At 42.8% G+C, this 19552-nt stretch overlaps 1 protein-coding gene across 1 annotated transcript in view; it reads left to right on the top strand.

The window, feature by feature from the left end:
- SLC9A9 (solute carrier family 9 member A9) overlaps nt 1-11689 on the top strand; it is a 208924-nt gene extending 197235 nt beyond the window's left edge. Inside the window, exons 15-16 of the mRNA XM_085298643.1 lie at nt 6174-6279; nt 6806-11689. Coding sequence (XP_085154769.1) covers nt 6174-6279; nt 6806-7024 — 325 coding nt within the window. The 3' untranslated portion in view covers nt 7025-11689. The remainder of the gene's footprint in view (nt 1-6173; nt 6280-6805) is intronic.
- Nucleotides 11690-19552: the final 7863 nt, after the last annotated feature.

Below are 19552 nucleotides of genomic sequence, written 5' to 3'. Positions count from 1 at the left end.
GAGATGTTAAATTTGGAATATAATAGGTTTCAAATAGCTTGAGTAGAATGTCTCAATTTTCCTCTCTGCTTCACTGAGCTCACAACTAAAAACCCATAGTCTGCAAATATCCCAGATATTTTACTCAATGCATCTTAGAGAACAAATCACTTTTCAGGCTGCAGTTACTTAACCATACCAATACTAGCAAAGATCAAGTCTATTAACTGCTTCCACCTTGCCCAGATCTGTTCTATGCCTCCTCCTGCCAAGTCCAAAGCAGCAAATTGTCAGCCCTGCATAAAAGCCAAAATTAATTCTTTTGGTCTGATACCATGTCTGGTTCCAGACTCTAAAAGGAAAGTCAGTCAGAACAGGATGCATTTAACTAGCTATTACACTGATTTTCCTCCATCCTTCCTGCTCTAAGACATGAGAAAGACAGAGATAATGAATCTTAAATCATTCAAATATTCTGAGATCCAATAATTTGACTTTGCATGACTACAGCATGCTTCAAGTTTATCTTCAGCTGTTTAGTATTTCAAATTACAACAACAGTAGAGGAAATCTTGGGTGGGGGGGGTTAGTTGGTTGTTTAAATCTGCCCCCCACAAGTCTGCAGGGCGCTGGAGCAGAATTCCCCAGAGATCAGTCATTCCTTCCCATCCTTTTCCATAACGCAGATTAGATTATCCTTAGACATTAAATCACTGTGTAGATCTCACAGGCCTCTCAAAAACATACCTGTCTGCTCTTCTAATAATGAAATCTAATACTTAGATATAATTTATAACAACACCCTGCCCTTTTCAGCTACTCCACACTGGTAACACCCCATCTTTTGGAGAAGAATTCCGTGGTGCTTGGGGAGAGACTTTCCTGTCTTGCAAAGAGTCAGGGGGAGAGACCTGTCTACGAACATCTCCTGCGGGTGGATTTATTCTGCTGTGCATGTACTCAGCACCCGGAGACGTGCCCATTCCTCTCCAGCTCCGGTGCGCGCGGGCTGTCGTGTAAAGGAGCCGAAGGGCCGCCGCAGCCCGGCCACGCGCCAAACTTTGCCAGGTTACCGGCGCTGCACGCTTTGCTTGCTCTCGCTCAAGCGCTACGCACGTGGAAGTGTCTCCGCTTTGGGCTGTCACGTGGCTAATATCCAAATCATTCTCTTTAAAATCTGAAACTCTTCCAAGGAGCACAGGATTGTTTATCCTTACTAAAGGAAACATTTTGAACGGACAAGAATGGTTTCTCTTCCTCTGTATCCTTCTTTCATGTGTTTCTTCTTAAATATAGAAAAGAAGAACACTTATAATACAAATTTACGAACTGATTTAAATCAAAATATTCACAAAAGGGACCCTTTAGAATAAAAGGCTACAAACTGCAATAAATCTTAAAAAAAAAAAAAAAAAAAAAAAAAAAAAAAAAAAAAAAAAAANAAAAAAAAAAAAAAAAAGAAAGAAAGAAAGAAAAACCACACACACACACACACACACAGGAAAGATTCTTGGAGTGCTAATATTTACCTCCGGGGCTTACACCTACAGAATAAATAACACCTAGTAACGGAAGATAAACGATATACTCTTAACAAATAGGTATTTATAGCACAGCACAGCTCGTTGCAAGCTAAAGGAAAACAGTTTCTCAAAAGCAATTTTGTAAYGTAATTTTCAGTAGTATCACAAAAACTCATGTACTCTGAGGCTTTTTAACTACAAATATTGTAGTGTAAGAGTAGTTATTCTGGGGAAGCAGGGGATCGTCTTGAGTTACAGAGCCACCACCCCGTGATGAGGCAGAAGACAGCACACCTTCCTGGCCAAACGCAGGCTTTCGTAGAGCTGAAGCAGCATTGCCATTTGCATTTCAAACCGCGGCCACCTCTTCTGCTCATGGGATTTACTCAAACTATAAATTAACTTTCTCTCAAAACCTGCAGCCAAGCATGTAATCACCCAGGGCACGGCAGGTGTTATTACGCTTTTCAGCGGAGCAACGCAGAACCCAAMGCAAAACCTCATAGCTGAGCTAAGACTCCTGCCACAAATGAATCGCCTTCAGGTCAAAACAGCCAAAACATGTCTCCTAGAACATTTTTTTTTCTATTTCATCATGTTAATGATATTAAGTCAAAAGTATATATAGGAATTTTACCAACATTCTCCAAATTTTGACAAAACATGCCAATCAAAATTTGGTCATTTCCAACYTAAAAGTTTTGAGATTCTGATTTTTCATCCTAATATGAGGAAAAAAGCTATTTTAAAATCCCAAAATTCTTTTGCACAATGAAAAATCTAATATGGTATGGCACGGCTGGTAACAGTAGTGTTTCCCATTAAGTTTGCCTAACAATTCCCCTTTTAAGACTCTGGGTTGGATTACCTACATTTTTGTGAAACAGTAGCTGAAAGGAAAACTCCCATGATAGATGTTTGTTGCAGGCAACATGATTTAGGACAAAAGCAAAAAATTCCGTGCTTGGCTCTGATAAATCCTCAGGACATTAAGTGCTCTGTATTCAGAGCAAAGACCTCAAATACCACATCCTGGAGAYATCTTCTGCCATTTCTTTGAAAAGCCAACCTAAGCTAGATGACACTGTGAAACTTGGAAAAAAACTAGTTTGTACACTTTTAACAAGAACTTCTTCAATTGCAGGAGCTCAGTGAAGGCCCCATCACTCCTGAGCACGCTCTACCCTCACCAAGACTTGCTCAACCTCACGTGGTTCAATGGTGGGCTGCACTGGCCAGACACCACATCTGGYCCTCTACAGAGGGGACCCCAAGAAGCCCCGTCCTGCAAAGCATCTTTCCTGTGGTAGCACTGACTTCTTCATTCAGTGCCAAGCAGTACAAAAGAGGAAGTCATATGACTCAAATTCAGAAAAGGCAGAAATGGAACCAGGGAGGAGAAAACAGATTTGGATACAGAGTCTGGGGCAGCGAGAGGAACTGTGCCTGGCTATCAGGGAGGGCATGCTGCAACGGCATGGACAAAGCAGTGTTCAGTAGCTGACTGAAGAGCTGTCAGCTGTGACCCAGGCTAAACATTGTATTATTTCTGGACATGCTAATTGAGGGTAGACACCCAAATTGCAGAGAGTCAAAGAAAAATTAGCATTTGATGATGGAAGTAGAGGCAGRATTGCCCACCAGGAATCCTGGATAGTGCATATGAAACAGAAGTCTGCACACATGCAATCAAGTCATCCCAAATTCCCGTGTCCCTACTTAGAAATTATCATCTTTACAATATTAATAACGCTCTTTGACACAGTATATTGTATGCTTTAGAATCTGCAATGTGCAGATGGACTGTTTTGTCCATGGCAAACTGAAGTGCAAATCTAAACATGGGTTGACTGATACATTTTCCTGCTATCTTTTCCCAATCCCTCCATTGAGGAGGCATAGACCTGGTTAGGCAGCAATTCCTGAGCTTTGCTTAGAGTTTTACACCTGCTTTCTCCCCCCCCTTTTTGTTTATAGTAGCCTTTGTGAAAAAAATCTATCTTTTTCTATCACATCATTTGAATTATTGCTCACTGGAGATGCTAGAAGATGCAGCCAGAGCAGCTGGAGTGTGCTAAGACCTCTTTATTAGCCTTAAAATGCTGTAGACTCATGTCTGCTATACGTTTCAAATGCCAGTACAGTGCAAAGATTAGAATTCCTCTTTCATGCTACACAGAAAGACAATTATGTCTGCAATGTTATAAAACAACTATGTCAAAAAAAAAAGTGAAAGCATTATGGCATAGGTTATTAAAATAATGAAAATAGGCTAATGTAAGTTAAGCTCTTTTAGTGGGCTGAATAATAACTAGTTAACTAGGGAACAAAGCAGTAAAATATTTATTACAGCATCAGAAACATCTCAAAAAGTGCAAGAAAATTGTCTTCACTTTAAACTGCATCTCAGGACATTGCAAAGCAAAAGCATGGACAATAGAGGATAAACGTGTTACAGGACTTAGGGCTCTCTGCAGCCCAGCGCGAAGCCTTCCCTCTCTAATCACCTGCAAATATCAGCGCACACACACAGCAACAGTTCGTGCGCTATGGACACAAGTCGGTCTCAGAAACGGAGGTGACTAATGCTTTTTAGCAGGGGGGATCCCCCGCTGCAGACCACRGTGCGGGCAGCCCGCTCTCGCACACACCGGGCTTCACGCAAGCACGCGTGCCACCACACTGTGCACGGAGGAACACAGGGCTCAAGCGGTGCTGAGCGTTATAAAGCTCATTATAAAGCTGCTTAGAAGCAAGGCCTAGCTGAGAGATCATCAGATTAAAGAGGAGATGTGGAGGAACATTCATCTTCAGTCACTTACTCTGGAAGAGMACAAAACCAGCAGGCAGGACAGGTCCAACCAAGGGGAACTTTGTCACAAGCCTGCGGTCTTCACGCTGGGTCACTTCAAACTCCCTTCAAACAAGCCTGGTTGGTTGTACAAGCAGAGCCAGTACTGCCAAAGACTAAAACCCTGGAACCGGGCTCCTAGTCCCAATTTCGGTTTTTAGCTAGGCTTTCTGAAGTGCTGAGAACAAAACAACTCTAACTGGTGGCTTGCATACATTGCCCACAATAAAAGCTCTTAACTGCTTGGTACTTTGGGAGGGCTTTGARGTTTCAACTCAATTGGGAGCAGATTAGGAAAGGGTTGTCTGGTTTGATAGTACTTTTACAGAAGCAGAAGGAGCTGAGCTTTCCTGACAGAGTTTTATTTCATGCGATTCCCATCCTGATTTCTAGATCATGGTTCTGAGCAACTTTTACTATGCAATCTTTTTGAAGTGAACTCATTTTTCATGCTAGTTTAGTACATGTCCTTGGATGAAATAATCACATTATCTTCTTTGACAGACGCAATAAAAAAACCACACACACACACACACACAAAATCTAGACACAATAAAAACTTCTACAGCTTAATTATATAGTCTGGAGGGCTAGATAATCTGCTTTGCGCTATAACTGAGATCACCAGGCTGCTTTACATAACTCAGTTCTCTCAGGAGCCTAAATTTGTACTTGGCGTGTAGAGCTGTGACAAGCCATAAACAAATAACAACAAAAGAAACGGAGGCACCAGAACAATTAGGTTTAAAATCCTTTGTTACTCACTCCGTACTTCCACAACACTGCTGCAGAGCTCAGCATCATTACTGAGGTTCACGTTCGTTACTTTTATTTTCCTTTGCTCCTTAAGGAGGAAGAGGGAGAAAGCGAGGGAGAGAGAGATAGAGCGAGCGCCCAAGAGAGGCACGGCAATCGAGATGGAAAATTCTCCCTAGCAGCAAAACCAGCTGACAGACCTGCTTCCCAAACAACACTGAAAATTACTTTGTGAGTAAAAGTAGCAAGAAAGAAGTCAACTTGAGGCACTCCTGGGAGAGCTGTTACTGACAGATACAAGGGTGAGATAATTGCTAAAGATGCCAGGTTTTTCCTCTTATCTCAGTAAAGCCCTTTTGGATGAAAAGATCAGAAAAACAGGTGCAAAACAATGGCATAAAGCCTATTCCTAACTTATTTACATAATTTTATATAAAGGAGCATTGATGTATGAAGTGTAAAACAAATGTGTTGAATACTGAAAATAAAATATTACAGAGAATAACCTATGCACACTCCCAGCAATGAGGAAACTTAATATTTGATGAAATGCACTTTGTCTATTGAGGTAACGCACCAATTCTACAAGCAGCTGAATGCTTAAGAAAACAGTATATTCACTACCACTTTTACAAAAAGTAGCTCATACAGTTGCCTCTTTAATTGTTTTCTGTTACGAACGATCATATTCTTACAGCAGACGGGAATGGTAAACGGGCTGATCTGGTGCCCATTTCCTCTCCTTCAGTTCCTTCTGCGTTTGTGCACCCCGTGACGGACCCACCTGAGCCATCCTGGCACCCTTCCCGACCGATTCCACGCATCACRTGCTTAGGGTTTGCTTTTGTTTTTTGGGGTGGTTTTTTGTTTTGTTTAAGACAAAGTAGACAAGATTGACAACAGGTGAATGGATGCAATAACGAGTGGGTAAAGATAGGCTATTTTCTTTCTTTCGGTTCAGTTATGTGATTCCCTTATGCCTTATAATGAAATTTCCTTATGTAACAGAGGAGCAAGTTAGTATCACTATCCAAATGGGAGATATTCTTTAACAAACTTCACAGATACCTAAAGCCCATTTTAACCCACGCTGGTCCACCTCTTACGACGACGCTGCCTGAATGGTGCAATCCTGTCGCCAGGCTTCTGACGAGCCCCAGTGCATATGGCGTAAGTACCTGACTCAGTTAACGGCATGTAGGGTGTAATACAAAATCCACTGCACTCAATGCAGAGCTTTGGTAAAGTCTCTTTTCCGAAACCTGTTATTTGGATGTTTTTTCTGGGCCGTAGAGAAGAGTCTGGGAAGGTGCAGTGTTATATTTTCAAGAGTGACCACAGATACTGAGAGCTTCAAACATGGGTGATGTGTTTTAAAGAATTTGGCCAGATGCTGAAAGTATGGGCTCCCCAATTCTGTTGGCATCAATGCTATTTAGGCACTGAAATGCTCTCAAGGCCTGAATGGCATGTTCTGCTCCTGAGCACTGCCCTAGAGCAGAACATGGCAAGCAGCTGTTTGTTCAGATCAACATGAAGATGGGATCAATATGGTAAATTAACAGCCAAAAAGAGCCAATAGTGAAATAAAACAGAAGCCAAACGGCATCAGAGCTGTTCTGCATTTAGTCTTTAGCAAAGAGCCTCCTCCAGAGTCACCCATCTGCTGATATTTCTCCCCGTTTGAAACGTACAGGATCAACTGAAGGATGACGACACAGATTGTATTGTGAACAACGACGAGCTGACTGCAAGCTATGAAGCTGCCACTCACACGTCCGTGCCGGCACAGGACGCAGGCTCCACCAGGGCTCCAGGGAAGGAGGACATTCATGAAGGAGACCTCGGATTAGGCGGGTACAAACTCCAGCTTGAACATACTCCAGGTCAATCCCAGCTGAATTCATTAGCATGAACAGTGTGATTGTAATTGCAAGAAACAAGCAAAGAAAAGATATAAAAGGCCCTCTATCATGCGAATGAGAGGCTACAAAAATGTACTAAGCACATAAATTGAAGAAAATCAAGCTTACCAACTCAATCCTCATTCCCCTACAGAATAAGTTTACCATCATCCATATATATGCAACATTCAGGTTTTTGACTGTGACAATTTTTATGAAAAGAGTGTAGGGCAGTGCCCTGCCCACTATAAATGTTACAGCTGTGTGGCCTCAGAAAGCACTTGACTGTCTCACGCCCCTCAGTCACGCATGCAAAAAGGCCTTTGAGTGTTGTTAATCTTAAATCAACTGGAATGGAAAGAGATATCTGGCTAACATACTCATGCCCACATGATCACGCAACTTTTCACATAGCTGCTCCTGAGCAGATTCACAGATCAAGTGGAGGAGTTTATATAAATGAGAGCAAGTATTTAGCAGCTCTCCTGTTTTCAGACCATTAAGGTGAATCAAAAAAAAAATACCCTCTCCCCCCCCCAAAAAAAAAAAAAGTACATAGGTATCAATGCCAGGAGTTAAAGCATCCAACTTCAGGTCTCTTGCTGCCTAACATTTCTACAGCCCTAAGACTTCCTTAGGAGGACAAAAGCACCGACTAAATTGATTCACAAAAGCCTGGGCACAGAACTGCACTGCTTGAAGCAGCCAGTAGGAGACAGCCAAGAAGTGGKACTGTATCCCAAAGCTCACCGCTCTCTGGGCCTCCAGTGGCTTATTACGAATTATTATCTTATTAGATGAAGGAGGTTCTCAGTCAGGACACAAACATCTGAACACTTTGTTTAAGAGCAAGCTAGTGCAGGTATCTCTGATCATAGATCTCYGATCACACAGCATTCCTGAGGTCAAGATTTCCTACATCCATCACATAGGAAACAGCCCCTATTCTTGCCTCTGCCTAGCAGAGCTTTGAAACTGTATCTCCCACCTAAATGAAAACACACCAGCCCCAAAGCCTGTAAATTAATCTGAAAGACACCTCCTCTGTTGAGAAGCTGGGGTAGAAAGAGAATGAACGAGCAAGCGTGCGTGTGAGCACACGAGCGTGTGAGAAGGAATGAATGGCTGGCCTGGTAAATGCCAGTAACTGTTACATTCATATGGGAGAAGAGGGAAGATTCTCTGTCCAATGAGCATCTTTTATAAAAAGACATTTAAAATACACATTGCAGCACCTCAAACTTTTGGTAGGTTCATTTCCTTTATGCTTCCAGAGCGTGGCCTTTTCCCAATCAACAGTCCAACAGCTATTTTCTAAAAAGTGCACCTTACAGCTTAGTGCCCCATGGATTGCACCAGCGTGCCACAGAGCAGGCAGTGAGAACCTGAGACATTGGAGCTAATGAAATCCAGGACAGACTCCTTTCTGTTATGGCATTCAATGGGCAAGACCACTATTTAGAGACCGATAATTGCACAGGGCATTTGTCATTACAGCTTCGCAGAGTACAAAACTTGCGTGCTGGGAACAGCTTTGTTCTTGTTTTGTAGGATCATTTTAAACATRCGTTTTGATTTAAGCAGTTATTTGATTTTGTATTGTTTAAGAAAAGTGAGTTGTTTTTAAGCAAGTATTCCTGCAAAAGATCTGTATCTTAAAATTGGATACTGGAAGAACAGATGTGAAGTTTCATAAGTTTGTGTTGCACGTTCAATGTGGCACTAGTCAGGAGGACAGTGGTAGATATAAAAACAAGAGCAGCATTTAGGCATAGAATTATTGTCTCCATAAATGCAATACACAAATATGAATAATAGTCAATCATAYGCAGCTAGCTGCCATATACTACTATCAAGCATTTTTACAGACCAGCATTTGTACGTATCAGCTGGAAACTGCAACTARGACAGCCAGGCTTTTGTTATCAGTGATGTATCAGTGCCCACCTCAGAAGTTTCAATTCAGACCCAAGTTGCTTATCACAGTGCATGAAAAATCTATCTAGTGACAAAGTTGCACCATGAGAAGTTTTTAATAAGGTCATTCTTAACACACAAAGAAAGACAGTGAGCAAGAAATTTGTAATCTATAAGAATAAAAATCAAGTCATCTTCATGAATGATCATAAAGCTGAATAGGTCTTGATTTTACCACAGATGGGAGCCAAAATACAAACTTAAGTGTAATCAAGTTTTCATCATTTTTTCCCAGGCTAATTAATTMCTGGTTAGATATGATTCTAGAGCAGCTGCTTAAGGCACAAATTTGAACACTGGGAGTTCTATATGCTGTTATGAAAGATCAGAAGCTTAAAGTGGCATTTTATTTTCCCCCAAACACGAATCAAGGAACTTCAAAGAATCTTAGTCCCCATGTAGTGTAAAAATTAAAAAAAATAAGAGGCATGATAACAAGTCCTGAAGAAAAGTAATGAATTTCCAGCCCCTTACTTTGCCATGTCTAGCTGTATGCTGTGGGAAAAGATGCACAGAGGGCTGCAAGAAGGAATGGAGACAGGATAAGGAAGTATGGTTTTCTAGTGTATTATTTTGCAYCCCGCAGCACAGAATAGGAGATGGCAAAGATAACAGTAGGCAGAACAAACAGGGACACTCCAGCAAGGTGAAAACCTGGCAACAGAATGAGAAGGGCATTATCATGGGGATTAACGCAGTTCCGATCTTCCGATTTAAGTCCTCAGAAGTATTAAGTAAATCTAATCAGGCTTCCTTAGGAAGTCTGTAGATGATAGTGAAATCAATACTCTGTTCCAGTATTATGAAGATGCAAAGCTGTTTTTCACAACTGCTACATGAACTGGAAATGACAAGCTCTTCACCAGAAGTCCTACTCTTAGATCCACTCCAAAATGCACCCTGCAGCATGCCCTATGGGTTTTTTCTGGTTTATTTATTGTGCATAATGTTCAAATGTCTCAGACTTGTGAAATGTGATAAATTGAGTGCTCCAGAGACTGAAATTCTTTGTTGAGCAGAAGGAAGAGGCAGTAGTGAAAACTCCACACTGTCCTGTTTGCCTTAAAGGCTTACTTGCTAGAGAAAGTTGCCTCCTGCAACACAAGAGCTCATTCTCTCAGGCAAGATCATCAACACAGGGCTATCGAGAAGCTGAATCAGTGGTTCCAGTAAGGTGCATTTATCCTCTGGGACCACGCTCAGCAAGCAAAATATCACTGGTTTGGGGAAAAAACAATAATTTGAGGTACAAGCAAACCTGAAACTTCTATTAAATAAAAGTCTCTATGATCCCTTGCACTATTCTGCCTTACCATTTCTTAATTTTAAGATATTCTTTTCACAGMATATGGTTCAGGAGAGCCAAAACAACATTAGAACAGAAGATGTATTTGTATTCAAGTAGGAATTATGAGCACCTAGTAATCCTACACGACTGTTTAAACAGAGTAATGGATGTTAAGAGAGGCCTTTAATGTTAATTTACAGTTCATAGGCTGGAGATTTAAACTCCTTAATATCACAGTGTTTGACTGAACATGCAAGTCACTCATGATAAATGTGAGGCTATTCTTCCTCTCTGAATTAATCTAATAAAACACYGCTGAGAAAAATGAGATGCAGAATACATTGTTAAAGTGTAGTGACTGCATACAAAGGCCAAAAATATTAGAAAAAGATGGCAATCTGTAATATTGCTAAACCTTTCAGGTTGCAGAAGTAATAACTGAAATTTTACACTGAACTGCAGAGAGCATTTGGCTAAGGTCAGAAACAGCAAATGAATCTTGGATATCTAGGAGAGCCTATCCAAAAGTGATTGTACTAAAAATACCAAGTTACAATGATAACTTTCCCAAAGTAGTGCAACATCTGGTAACCTAACTGAAAGCGAAGGCCATTAGAAGCAAACATTTACACCGCACTGCAGAAAGGCTCAAGCTTTTCCACAGAACTAAATTAGGACCAAGTCTGGCAAAGCACTTAGCCCTGTGCRTAAACCTTAAGCTGCTGAAGTAAATGCCTTGAAGCCACCAGAACGACTCTCACCCTTTTCAGTTAGCAACTTACTTAAGTGCCTTGCTGGGCTGAGGATGTCCACTAACATGTATAACAGGATTTTCTTCCCTTTGAAGACTGGTCTGTATTTTGCTATCAATCATCAAGTAATACTGAGCCTGAAGGGTCCCAGCTCCCATGTACCTAAGGGTACAACATAAATGCAGCAATACACATGGATGTACCTGAAATGCACATGAGCTTTGCACAGGTGCGTTCAAGACTTTTCACCAACATGCAGAATCTCTGGGATATAAATATTAGTTACGTATTTTAGAAAATAAGAAAATATCCTGAATAGCCACTACAGAAACGGAAAAGTGCTTCTCATAAAGACAAAGTTATTTTCCCCTACTTCCTGCTAGTGAAACAGAAAAYCCGTTTGGGCCCGTTTCAACATATTACAGTAAACCACCTCAGAGCATTTTAAATAACTTAACACAAGCAAGCTCATCTTTGGCAGCATAATCCCAACAGACATGAGTTCTGCTTAGTGAACTGTGAAAGACTTGTCAACATTTTTATTTTATAAGCAGTCTTTCAGAACTTGAAAATTCTCTAGTTAATCCAAATTTCCAGAGCAAGCACTAAATTAACCCCTGGTATTAGTCCCAATACCAGTTAATTTTCAGATTATGAAATTTCCTCCTTCCTTTAGCTCAAGGATTAGCTTTCCTAGTAGATGTTACTATTCAAGAGAATTACACAAAGCATCTGAACAAGTTTCCTTGAATATTTTTTAAATTTTATCTTTTATCATACTTTTATAAATGTGGATCATAATTGTATACCCAAGTACAAGTCCCTGAAAGAAAACTTTGTCTGCAAATGGAATATTTGTCTTTTTCTTTATTCCTCTTTTCAAGGGGTTAAAGAAACAGGACAGCCAGATTCAATGATGGCCAGGCAAACATCCCCTTCAATAGTCTGGTGGAGCATGTGACAGTTCCAGATCCAAAACAACATACTAAACATTCCAGCCCATGCTAAGAAATATGGTGGAAAACACAGGCAAATTYTCTGAAAAGCAAAAATCAATGTCTGCAAGTGCCAGGGTGCCAAGCAATGGCCCACATTTGTCTTTCCCATAGGAAAGGCACAAGGACTTTCCTACAAGTTGATCTCATTAGGAGACACTCTGAAATCTACATCTCCAGCTTTGGCTCTGCTCCCCAGGGCTCCCTTTCACTCCCAGCACGGGCCCACTGCAACTGCTGTGTGAGAAAAGCCTCCGGCCGAGTCCGACTCGTACATTTCTGCAGAGAAAACCCACTGTCTTCATGTTCCTAATGACGTCCCTCCAGCTCTTCCACTGTTAATGGTCACTGTGGACTCTTTCTACCCTGGCCCACAGACGTTGGCACAAGCTCTATGCAATAGAAAGGACTCTGCTCATGAAGACACTTTTTTTCCACTAGTGTCAGAGCACAGGTAATGTTTTCCCATTTACTTTGGTGTTACTGGTCACTATCATTCCCCTATAAAAATCACAGCTGAGGAACAGAAGAGCAAATATCATTTCAGGCCTCAGAGGACTCCAAATCCGAGTAAGTCAAATTAACACCATCCTGCTGCAGTCTCGGCAGGGCTTGAAATCCTGGTGCCAGCAACAGTAGGGTATGCCCAGGAGTGTATTCCAGTTATTGCTTTACATCATTCTTTACTACACAGCCGTCTGCTTCTGTGTGTGCTGCAGCACAAGCAGATGGGCATAAATAAAATACTGCTACTTTATCCAATAAGGACTTCAGGCTAGAGAAAGAGCACTACATTTAACAGTCTAAAYGCTTAAAGGAATAGCCTTCACCTCAACGTGGTTCATTGCAAAAAGTGATGGTCTAGCTCTAAGTTGAGGTTTTAGAACAAGGAACTGAGAATCAGAAAGGTCATGGAAGGGATTTCTTGAATCCTGCTGTAGTTTAGGTGCTCTAATAGCATAATCCTAAACTGCGTGATTTTGGCTGCAAAGCCACGTACGGGCTACTACCTGCGTATGTTTGTAACCAAAGGTACATATTTCAACCAAGTTTCCTAAGGAAGAACCCTCCTATAACCACAATACAGAGGTTTTACCCCTCAACAGATACAACTGTAAATCCTTGGAATCCTCCTTTACATTTGCACAACTCCCACAAGGGACAAACCGCAGCAGCACACTTCACGTGCCATTCACATGCGCACCAGGACATATTCTAAATGTGTTCACATAAAAAAAGTAAAAAATCCGTTATTTTTTTTAAAGTTCTTATGTCTTAACCAGTTGTCCTCTGATGTCTGAATAAGGTATTCCCAAGATACCTGACAGCATTTTCCATAACCATTTAAAACATGATTGACAGAGTTTGTTAAAGAAAATCAGATTTGTGGGTGCCCTTAACTAAAAAGGTCACAGCTCATTATTGATTTAATGACTCTTATCTCTTAAARATTTTTAATTGGTTGTATCATGAGTGATTGAGGTCTAAATGCCCTCAAAGACTTACATTAGATGTTTTATTTTAAAAATTCTGAGCAGCCTGAAATGGGAGTAAGGAAGACTACTAGAGACATCCGTTGCACCTTTAGGGCKAGGTCTGGTGATAACTTCCAGATACTTAAAAAGTTGTTCGAGTCTCACAGAATTTGCCACACTAACAAACACGCTAAGTGAGTGACCCAGGCTAGCACACAGTCAGAGCAACTGCGCCACTCCAGTCCCAGTGACCAGCGCTAGGGCAGATGAGGAAGCTGGTGGCAACATGCAGTCTCTCCCCAATTTCATGCAGGTGCCTAATGGAGAATAGGCAGGGGCACCTGCTTCAGCTTTACTACTTTTTCCTTTTTTTTCTTTTTTTTTTTTTTTTTTGAAAAGCCCAAAAAAAAAGCTATCCAAAAATTTGTTTCATGTTAAACTAATCTGAAATCTTTTTATTATTATTATTATTTTGAGTACTAAGCTTAAGCTCCTAAAATTTGTGAGCTCCCAATTAAGTGATCTGATTTTCAGAAGCGATGAATATCCCGTTGTTCACATTGAAGCCTATTGTAGCTTTCAGTTGCAATGAAATTAGTGCCAAAACACTCATTGCTCCTGACAGGGCTTGGAAGTAAAACAAAASCACAGCATTAAAATGCGTCTTAATCTGATCAGCACAACGAGCTCCCTACTCAAAGGACAAAACTGATTTCCATCACAGCATGACTCAGCTACTGTTTAAGGAATAATCTGGAGACCTAAGCAGTACTGACTCCCTCCAAGCTATTAAAAAAGAAAACATGCTAAGGACCATGCTAAGCCCTGGGYAAGTGTGAGGACTGGTGACTTCATCCTTTGCTTAGCGTCTCKCCTCCCACCTGAGGCAGCATGGAGCAGTCTGCACCACTTCTCAGGAAGGCCAGGATTTGTGTGAAAGCCCAGCGTGCGCTGCAGCAATCTTTTTTCTCATGGCTGCTCCAGCATATGCCTGCGGTACAGTTTGGCCTCTTTCTCCTAACAGCCTTAGTTGATGGGGGTTTTCTCMGAACCTTCAAATACAGAAACATCTCATTTTAGACACAGTAATGCAAGGATAGAAATGTGGGATTTTAGAGAGCACTAAGCAATGCCTGCAGCTCTTGGATTCTTTGAGGTTTTAACATCCAGGGTTTACTCATGTTGAGAGCCCTGGTTGGGACTCATTTATTTAGACTAAGCTTTCACCATCTGTTCTTCCAAATTCTAAAAGCATGGATAGAATATGCTCCACAAGCAGCTACAAACACAGATGAGCTCTGCAATTTATACTGGGATATACTGTGTACAGCACAGAGGAAGAAGTTCATGGGATCTCCAAGGTTTCTCCGTCAGGCATGAATTGAGGATTGAAGCTCTAATGCTTCAATTTTGCACTGCAGTGAAACAATTCTGTGAATTACACAAATTTGCTGTCAAGTAGCTCCAAAGTATTAAATGATGGCCAAAACTGAGCCAAACTAAGTAGGCTTATAAGATTTTCTAATTAAAGATAAACTAGCTAACTTCTCTAATATATTATCTACCTGCACATAGTCCACATRAAAAGCATTTTGTGTTATCCTAGAAATTAATATCTCTGAATAATTAGAGAGTTAAGCTACCACTGCAGTAATTTARCAGTTTCAAGCTGTAGTTGCATGGAAAAGGTCGTGTCCATACTGCCGAGCTCCGGGTGGCTGTCCCCAGAGCCCAGACAGGCTGCGCGGGAGCRTCCCTGCCACGGTGTCATGGACAGCACCAGCCCTGCTGCCCTCCTGCCGCAGGCACTCCCACCTCCCCACACGTTCCTCAAGGGAAAGCCTGAAAGCTTGCAGAGACCCCTGCTGCTCCACAGCCCATTGCCCAGCACGGTGCCACGCAGACATTCCCCCACCAGGGCCAGACTCCTCTCACGCTGGCTGCTTGCCTTCCTGGAGGTCTTCGGATGAGGCAGAGCTGCCTCAGAAACCTTCTAAAAATACATGATTGATGCAAAGATCAAGGTCAGCAAGCATCAACCCTTTGAAGGTGTCTAGGTCCAGTCATAAACCCTCTTGCCCCAGGATTTAGTTGCATCCTTTTTTCTTTGCATAAAATCTTCTATCTCGTCTCAACAGGGCAGAGAACTGCCGAAGCCAGTACAAGGGTTCACAGGACAGAGCTGGAGTCCTTTGGTTTTGGCATTCATTGATAGCCTGTCTTGTTATTTTATTTCCCCTTGAATGGTCTTTGCCTTTGCTGTTCCACTGCAGTACAGAATAGATCTAAGCCACAAGATTCAAAGTGATTCAGGCATGGTTAAATTAACTCTCACCATTGCAGGGCATTTGAAGTAAAAAGAAAATCGATCAAAAATATTGCTCAAACACTTTGCAATCATAAAGCACCTTTACARCAAAATCAAGCCTTGTACAGTAATGTGCTGAACATTAATGAGCTTTTCCCTAAAAGCTCAGCRGAACAAAGTCAATACTAATTATTTTGATTGTTACTTTGACTGATTTCATGTATTTATTTCCTTATTGYATTAAATACTAGAATAGAAAGATATTATTTGATATTGCACACTATATCCAAGTTTAAAAGTAAAACTAAAAGGTTAAAATCATGAAGAAAGATATTCAGTTCCCATCTCATACAAAATATCAGGTTTGCATTCCAGTTCAGAATGGCCAAAAACACAATCAGATGGCAGAAATCTTCATGGATTTGCTCTCTGCCCCCAGATAGGCCGTTAACACCGACGCCTGCCACGCAGCCTTGGCTATATGCTTGCAGATGGCTCCCAGAGCCTCAGCCCCCAGGGCCAGCAGCCCAGCCAGGGTCTCAAGCCATGCCCAGCACCTCAGGGATAAGAACGGAGAAGCATCTCCCTGCTCCACCAACGCAAGCAGTGGCGCAGAGTGTTATTTATCGCATGAACTCCAGTGTCTCCAAACCAACTCACTTCCTATTTTTGCTGGCTCGGCATCAGCCTCACCCCACATAAGCTCTGCTCCATAAGAATAATTTTTTTCCCATGACAAGGTCTCAAAACCCCCAGGGGTTTAAATGGGAACATGATGACAAAGCCAGGAAGCTCACACTAGTTAACGGAAGGAGAACTGTCTATTAATGTGTTCATGGTGCAAACACATCTGTTAAACTGGGGTTAAGCCTGAAATTAAAATTATGTTAAGAGAAGAATGGGGGAGGGGGAATTTCTTGCATAAATTATTCAGCATAAATTATACATCCAGCTGCACATAGCTGGCAGATTCCTGTTAAAAACAAAATCACAAGTCATTCATACACGCTGTCCATTTGGCAAATGCATTCATTTTATCCCCTTACACAACAAAACAGACATTTTCAAGTATTATGTCCCTTTATGTCAAAGGAAACCTATACAATTASACTTGTACAACTGGGAGAACTTGGCAAACTCCTCAAGCTTGGTTGGAGAAGCAAAGTTTGGAAAAAATAAAAGAATGCATGTGAGAGAGCTTATGTAGAAAAGAAAGAGAAATTTTCCCTTTTGAAAAGGCACAGGATATGAATTCTGTCCCCAATCAAACCTTATCTGCTAGCACTAGAGCTAGTGTTCCCTTAGTTTTACTTATAAGGAAACGTTTCAGTTTTCTTCAAAGTTTTTCCCTTGAATTTTTACACATTTGAAATATATATATTTTTAATGAGGAGGGCACCAATTTGACTTCAGGACTTTTAAGAAGCCGGTAGACGAATACCAGATAATTTCTCTGATCTCTGAGAGAAAGGGGATCGCCTCAAACCCCTGGAGGGGCCGTGCATCTCGCAGCACCCCCGGTCCGGGAGAGGCACCCCCGGGGGCCCGCTCTGCGCCCGACCGAGCATAAGGGCAAGTATCTTCGTTAGTCTGGCGTCTCTCCCCGGTCGCCGGAAAGCTTGCCAACTGCACGCCAAACGCGCTCAAACCAAAGCCGCTCCAGCGGGAATTGCGGCCGACTTCTAAACCCTCCACTTCCGAGCCGCAAATCCCTCCCGCTCCCCCGTCACCTGGGGCGACGACCAACGCCAGGTCCCCCCAGCCACACCGGGGAAGGGGAGAGTGCCGGGGGATCAGAAAAGAAAGTCTGCCGCCTCCGGCTGACTCTTCAGGCTTCCACCTCGTCAAAAAATTAAGCATGATGAGAGAAGCCATATTAGCTATCTTGCCCATCTCCCCTCCTCACCCCTCGCCGCACAAGCGCTGCACGTGCYGTTTCCCTGACACGTTTCTCTCCTTTTATTCCCTGACTTGTTCGCCATTAATCTTTCACACATGCAGACAGTCACTGCGATAGCCAATATCACCAATAAAAATAAATAAATAAATACAAAACTCACTCAGGGGTCCTGTCTCTCCTCCTTTCCATCATAAACTGTGTCAGAACAACTAAGGATTTTTACTCCTGATTTACACCAGCAAGAGTCAACCTAAAGGCTGCGTCCTGCAAGGCGCTGGGCGCCTGCAGCTCTCGCTGAAGCACGAAGGTCAATAGCCCCCAAACTCTTACTCCAATTAGCATTACAATTAGCCAGACACAGCCAAAGAAAGATTAAGCCTTCCCCACATGTTGAAAGGTTATTGAAAAGATGAAGTAATGCTTGTATTGACCATGGGTTACTGCAATACTAATAGGCTTATCTATTCTCATAAATAGGAAACCTAATTCCTTTATAAACTGAAGTTTTGGGGGTTTGGGGTTGGGTTTGGGGTTTTTTGGTTTGTTTTTTTTTTTTCTTTCTTTTTTTCTTTTAATAGCTGTAGGGGACTTTCTTCCTGAAAATGGCCCCATAGCACAGGTAACCTTCATTATACGCRATTACTTTTACTGAAGCTCAGCGGTTTCCATGAGCAAGGCTACAAAAGCCAAGAAACTTCTTGGGGCAGCTGCACGTCCCGCATTTCACAGCAGGGTTTTCTCAGGGAATTCCCATTCCTATCACGCAGCGTGCCCTTTCACCACCCGTATCTGCAGAGATAGCACAAGCGCAGCCTTTCAGCGAGCTGGGGACGGAAGCAAACAGTTCACCTATGCAGCCTGTCAACAGTTCTCAGCCTCAGCCAGAGCAACCCTCGGGACCTGAGGACTCGTTAAGCCTCGCGTATAGCGAGCGCTTTGCACACTGTAAATAGGGCCGTACAAAGACGGAGGCCGTACAAAGACTTGTTCCTCACAAGTGCAACTGGCAATCTTTTTTTTTTTTTTTTTTGGGGGGGGGAGGGGGTGGAGAAGGGCAGGGGGAGCGAAGCCACACCTGCAGCCGTGGCAGCTCCTCACCCRAGGTTTCCACCCCTCCAACTGCAAACGGCGCCAAACGCCAGATCAGTTGCCCTGCGACCTCGCACTAAGCGAAAGGGCAGAACAGRAGCCTCTTGCAGAGACGAAGCTGAGCTACCGCAGCTTGTGAAAACGGCGATCAGCAAACCGCTCCCCGGTCGGCAGCCCTGCCTCGAGCCGGGCCCGGGCCGCGCGCGGGGAAGGCGTTTAGGCCRCGGGCGGCGCCGCGACTCCCAGCGACACGGGCGTCGGGGCGCGCGCCGCCCGCACGCCTCAGGCCGGGCTGCCTTGCCGTCGTCCAGCCCAGGCTCTCCTCCCTCCTGGGCATCCGAGCTGCGTTTGTCTATTTTGAATCTTTATCTAAACTGAACCTCAGGAAAGAAGAACGAACCTACTCTCTTTCTGCCACACGTTGGGAAATCTGTTCCCAATATTTCCTGTGTAGGACTAATAGCTACAACTCCGTGTGCCGAATTTGTTTCTTGCCATGTCTCAGTTATTCCTCACTTCCCACCTACATCCTCCTCYTTAAGCCATAACGTATTCCTTGGACTCTTGTAAACGGCTTCCCTACAGTGCTATATAAGTACACTTAAATTGCCAGATAATTATTTTTAAAGCTGCCAGGGCTCTTCTGCCGTTCGCAGCTCCCGGCGCAGCACGGCTCGGCCCTTGGCGGGGGTCCCGGGGCCTCCCCTGCGCAAACAGCTCGCGCGACTCCCYGCCCGCGCAGAGGAGTTTCACCG

This window comes from Rhea americana, unplaced genomic scaffold, assembly GCF_003343005.1.
Source record: "Rhea americana isolate MKP2758 unplaced genomic scaffold, rheAme1 scaffold_14, whole genome shotgun sequence".
NCBI lineage: Eukaryota > Metazoa > Chordata > Aves > Rheiformes > Rheidae > Rhea > Rhea americana.
This window is presented reverse-complemented; position numbering and strand designations above follow the sequence as displayed.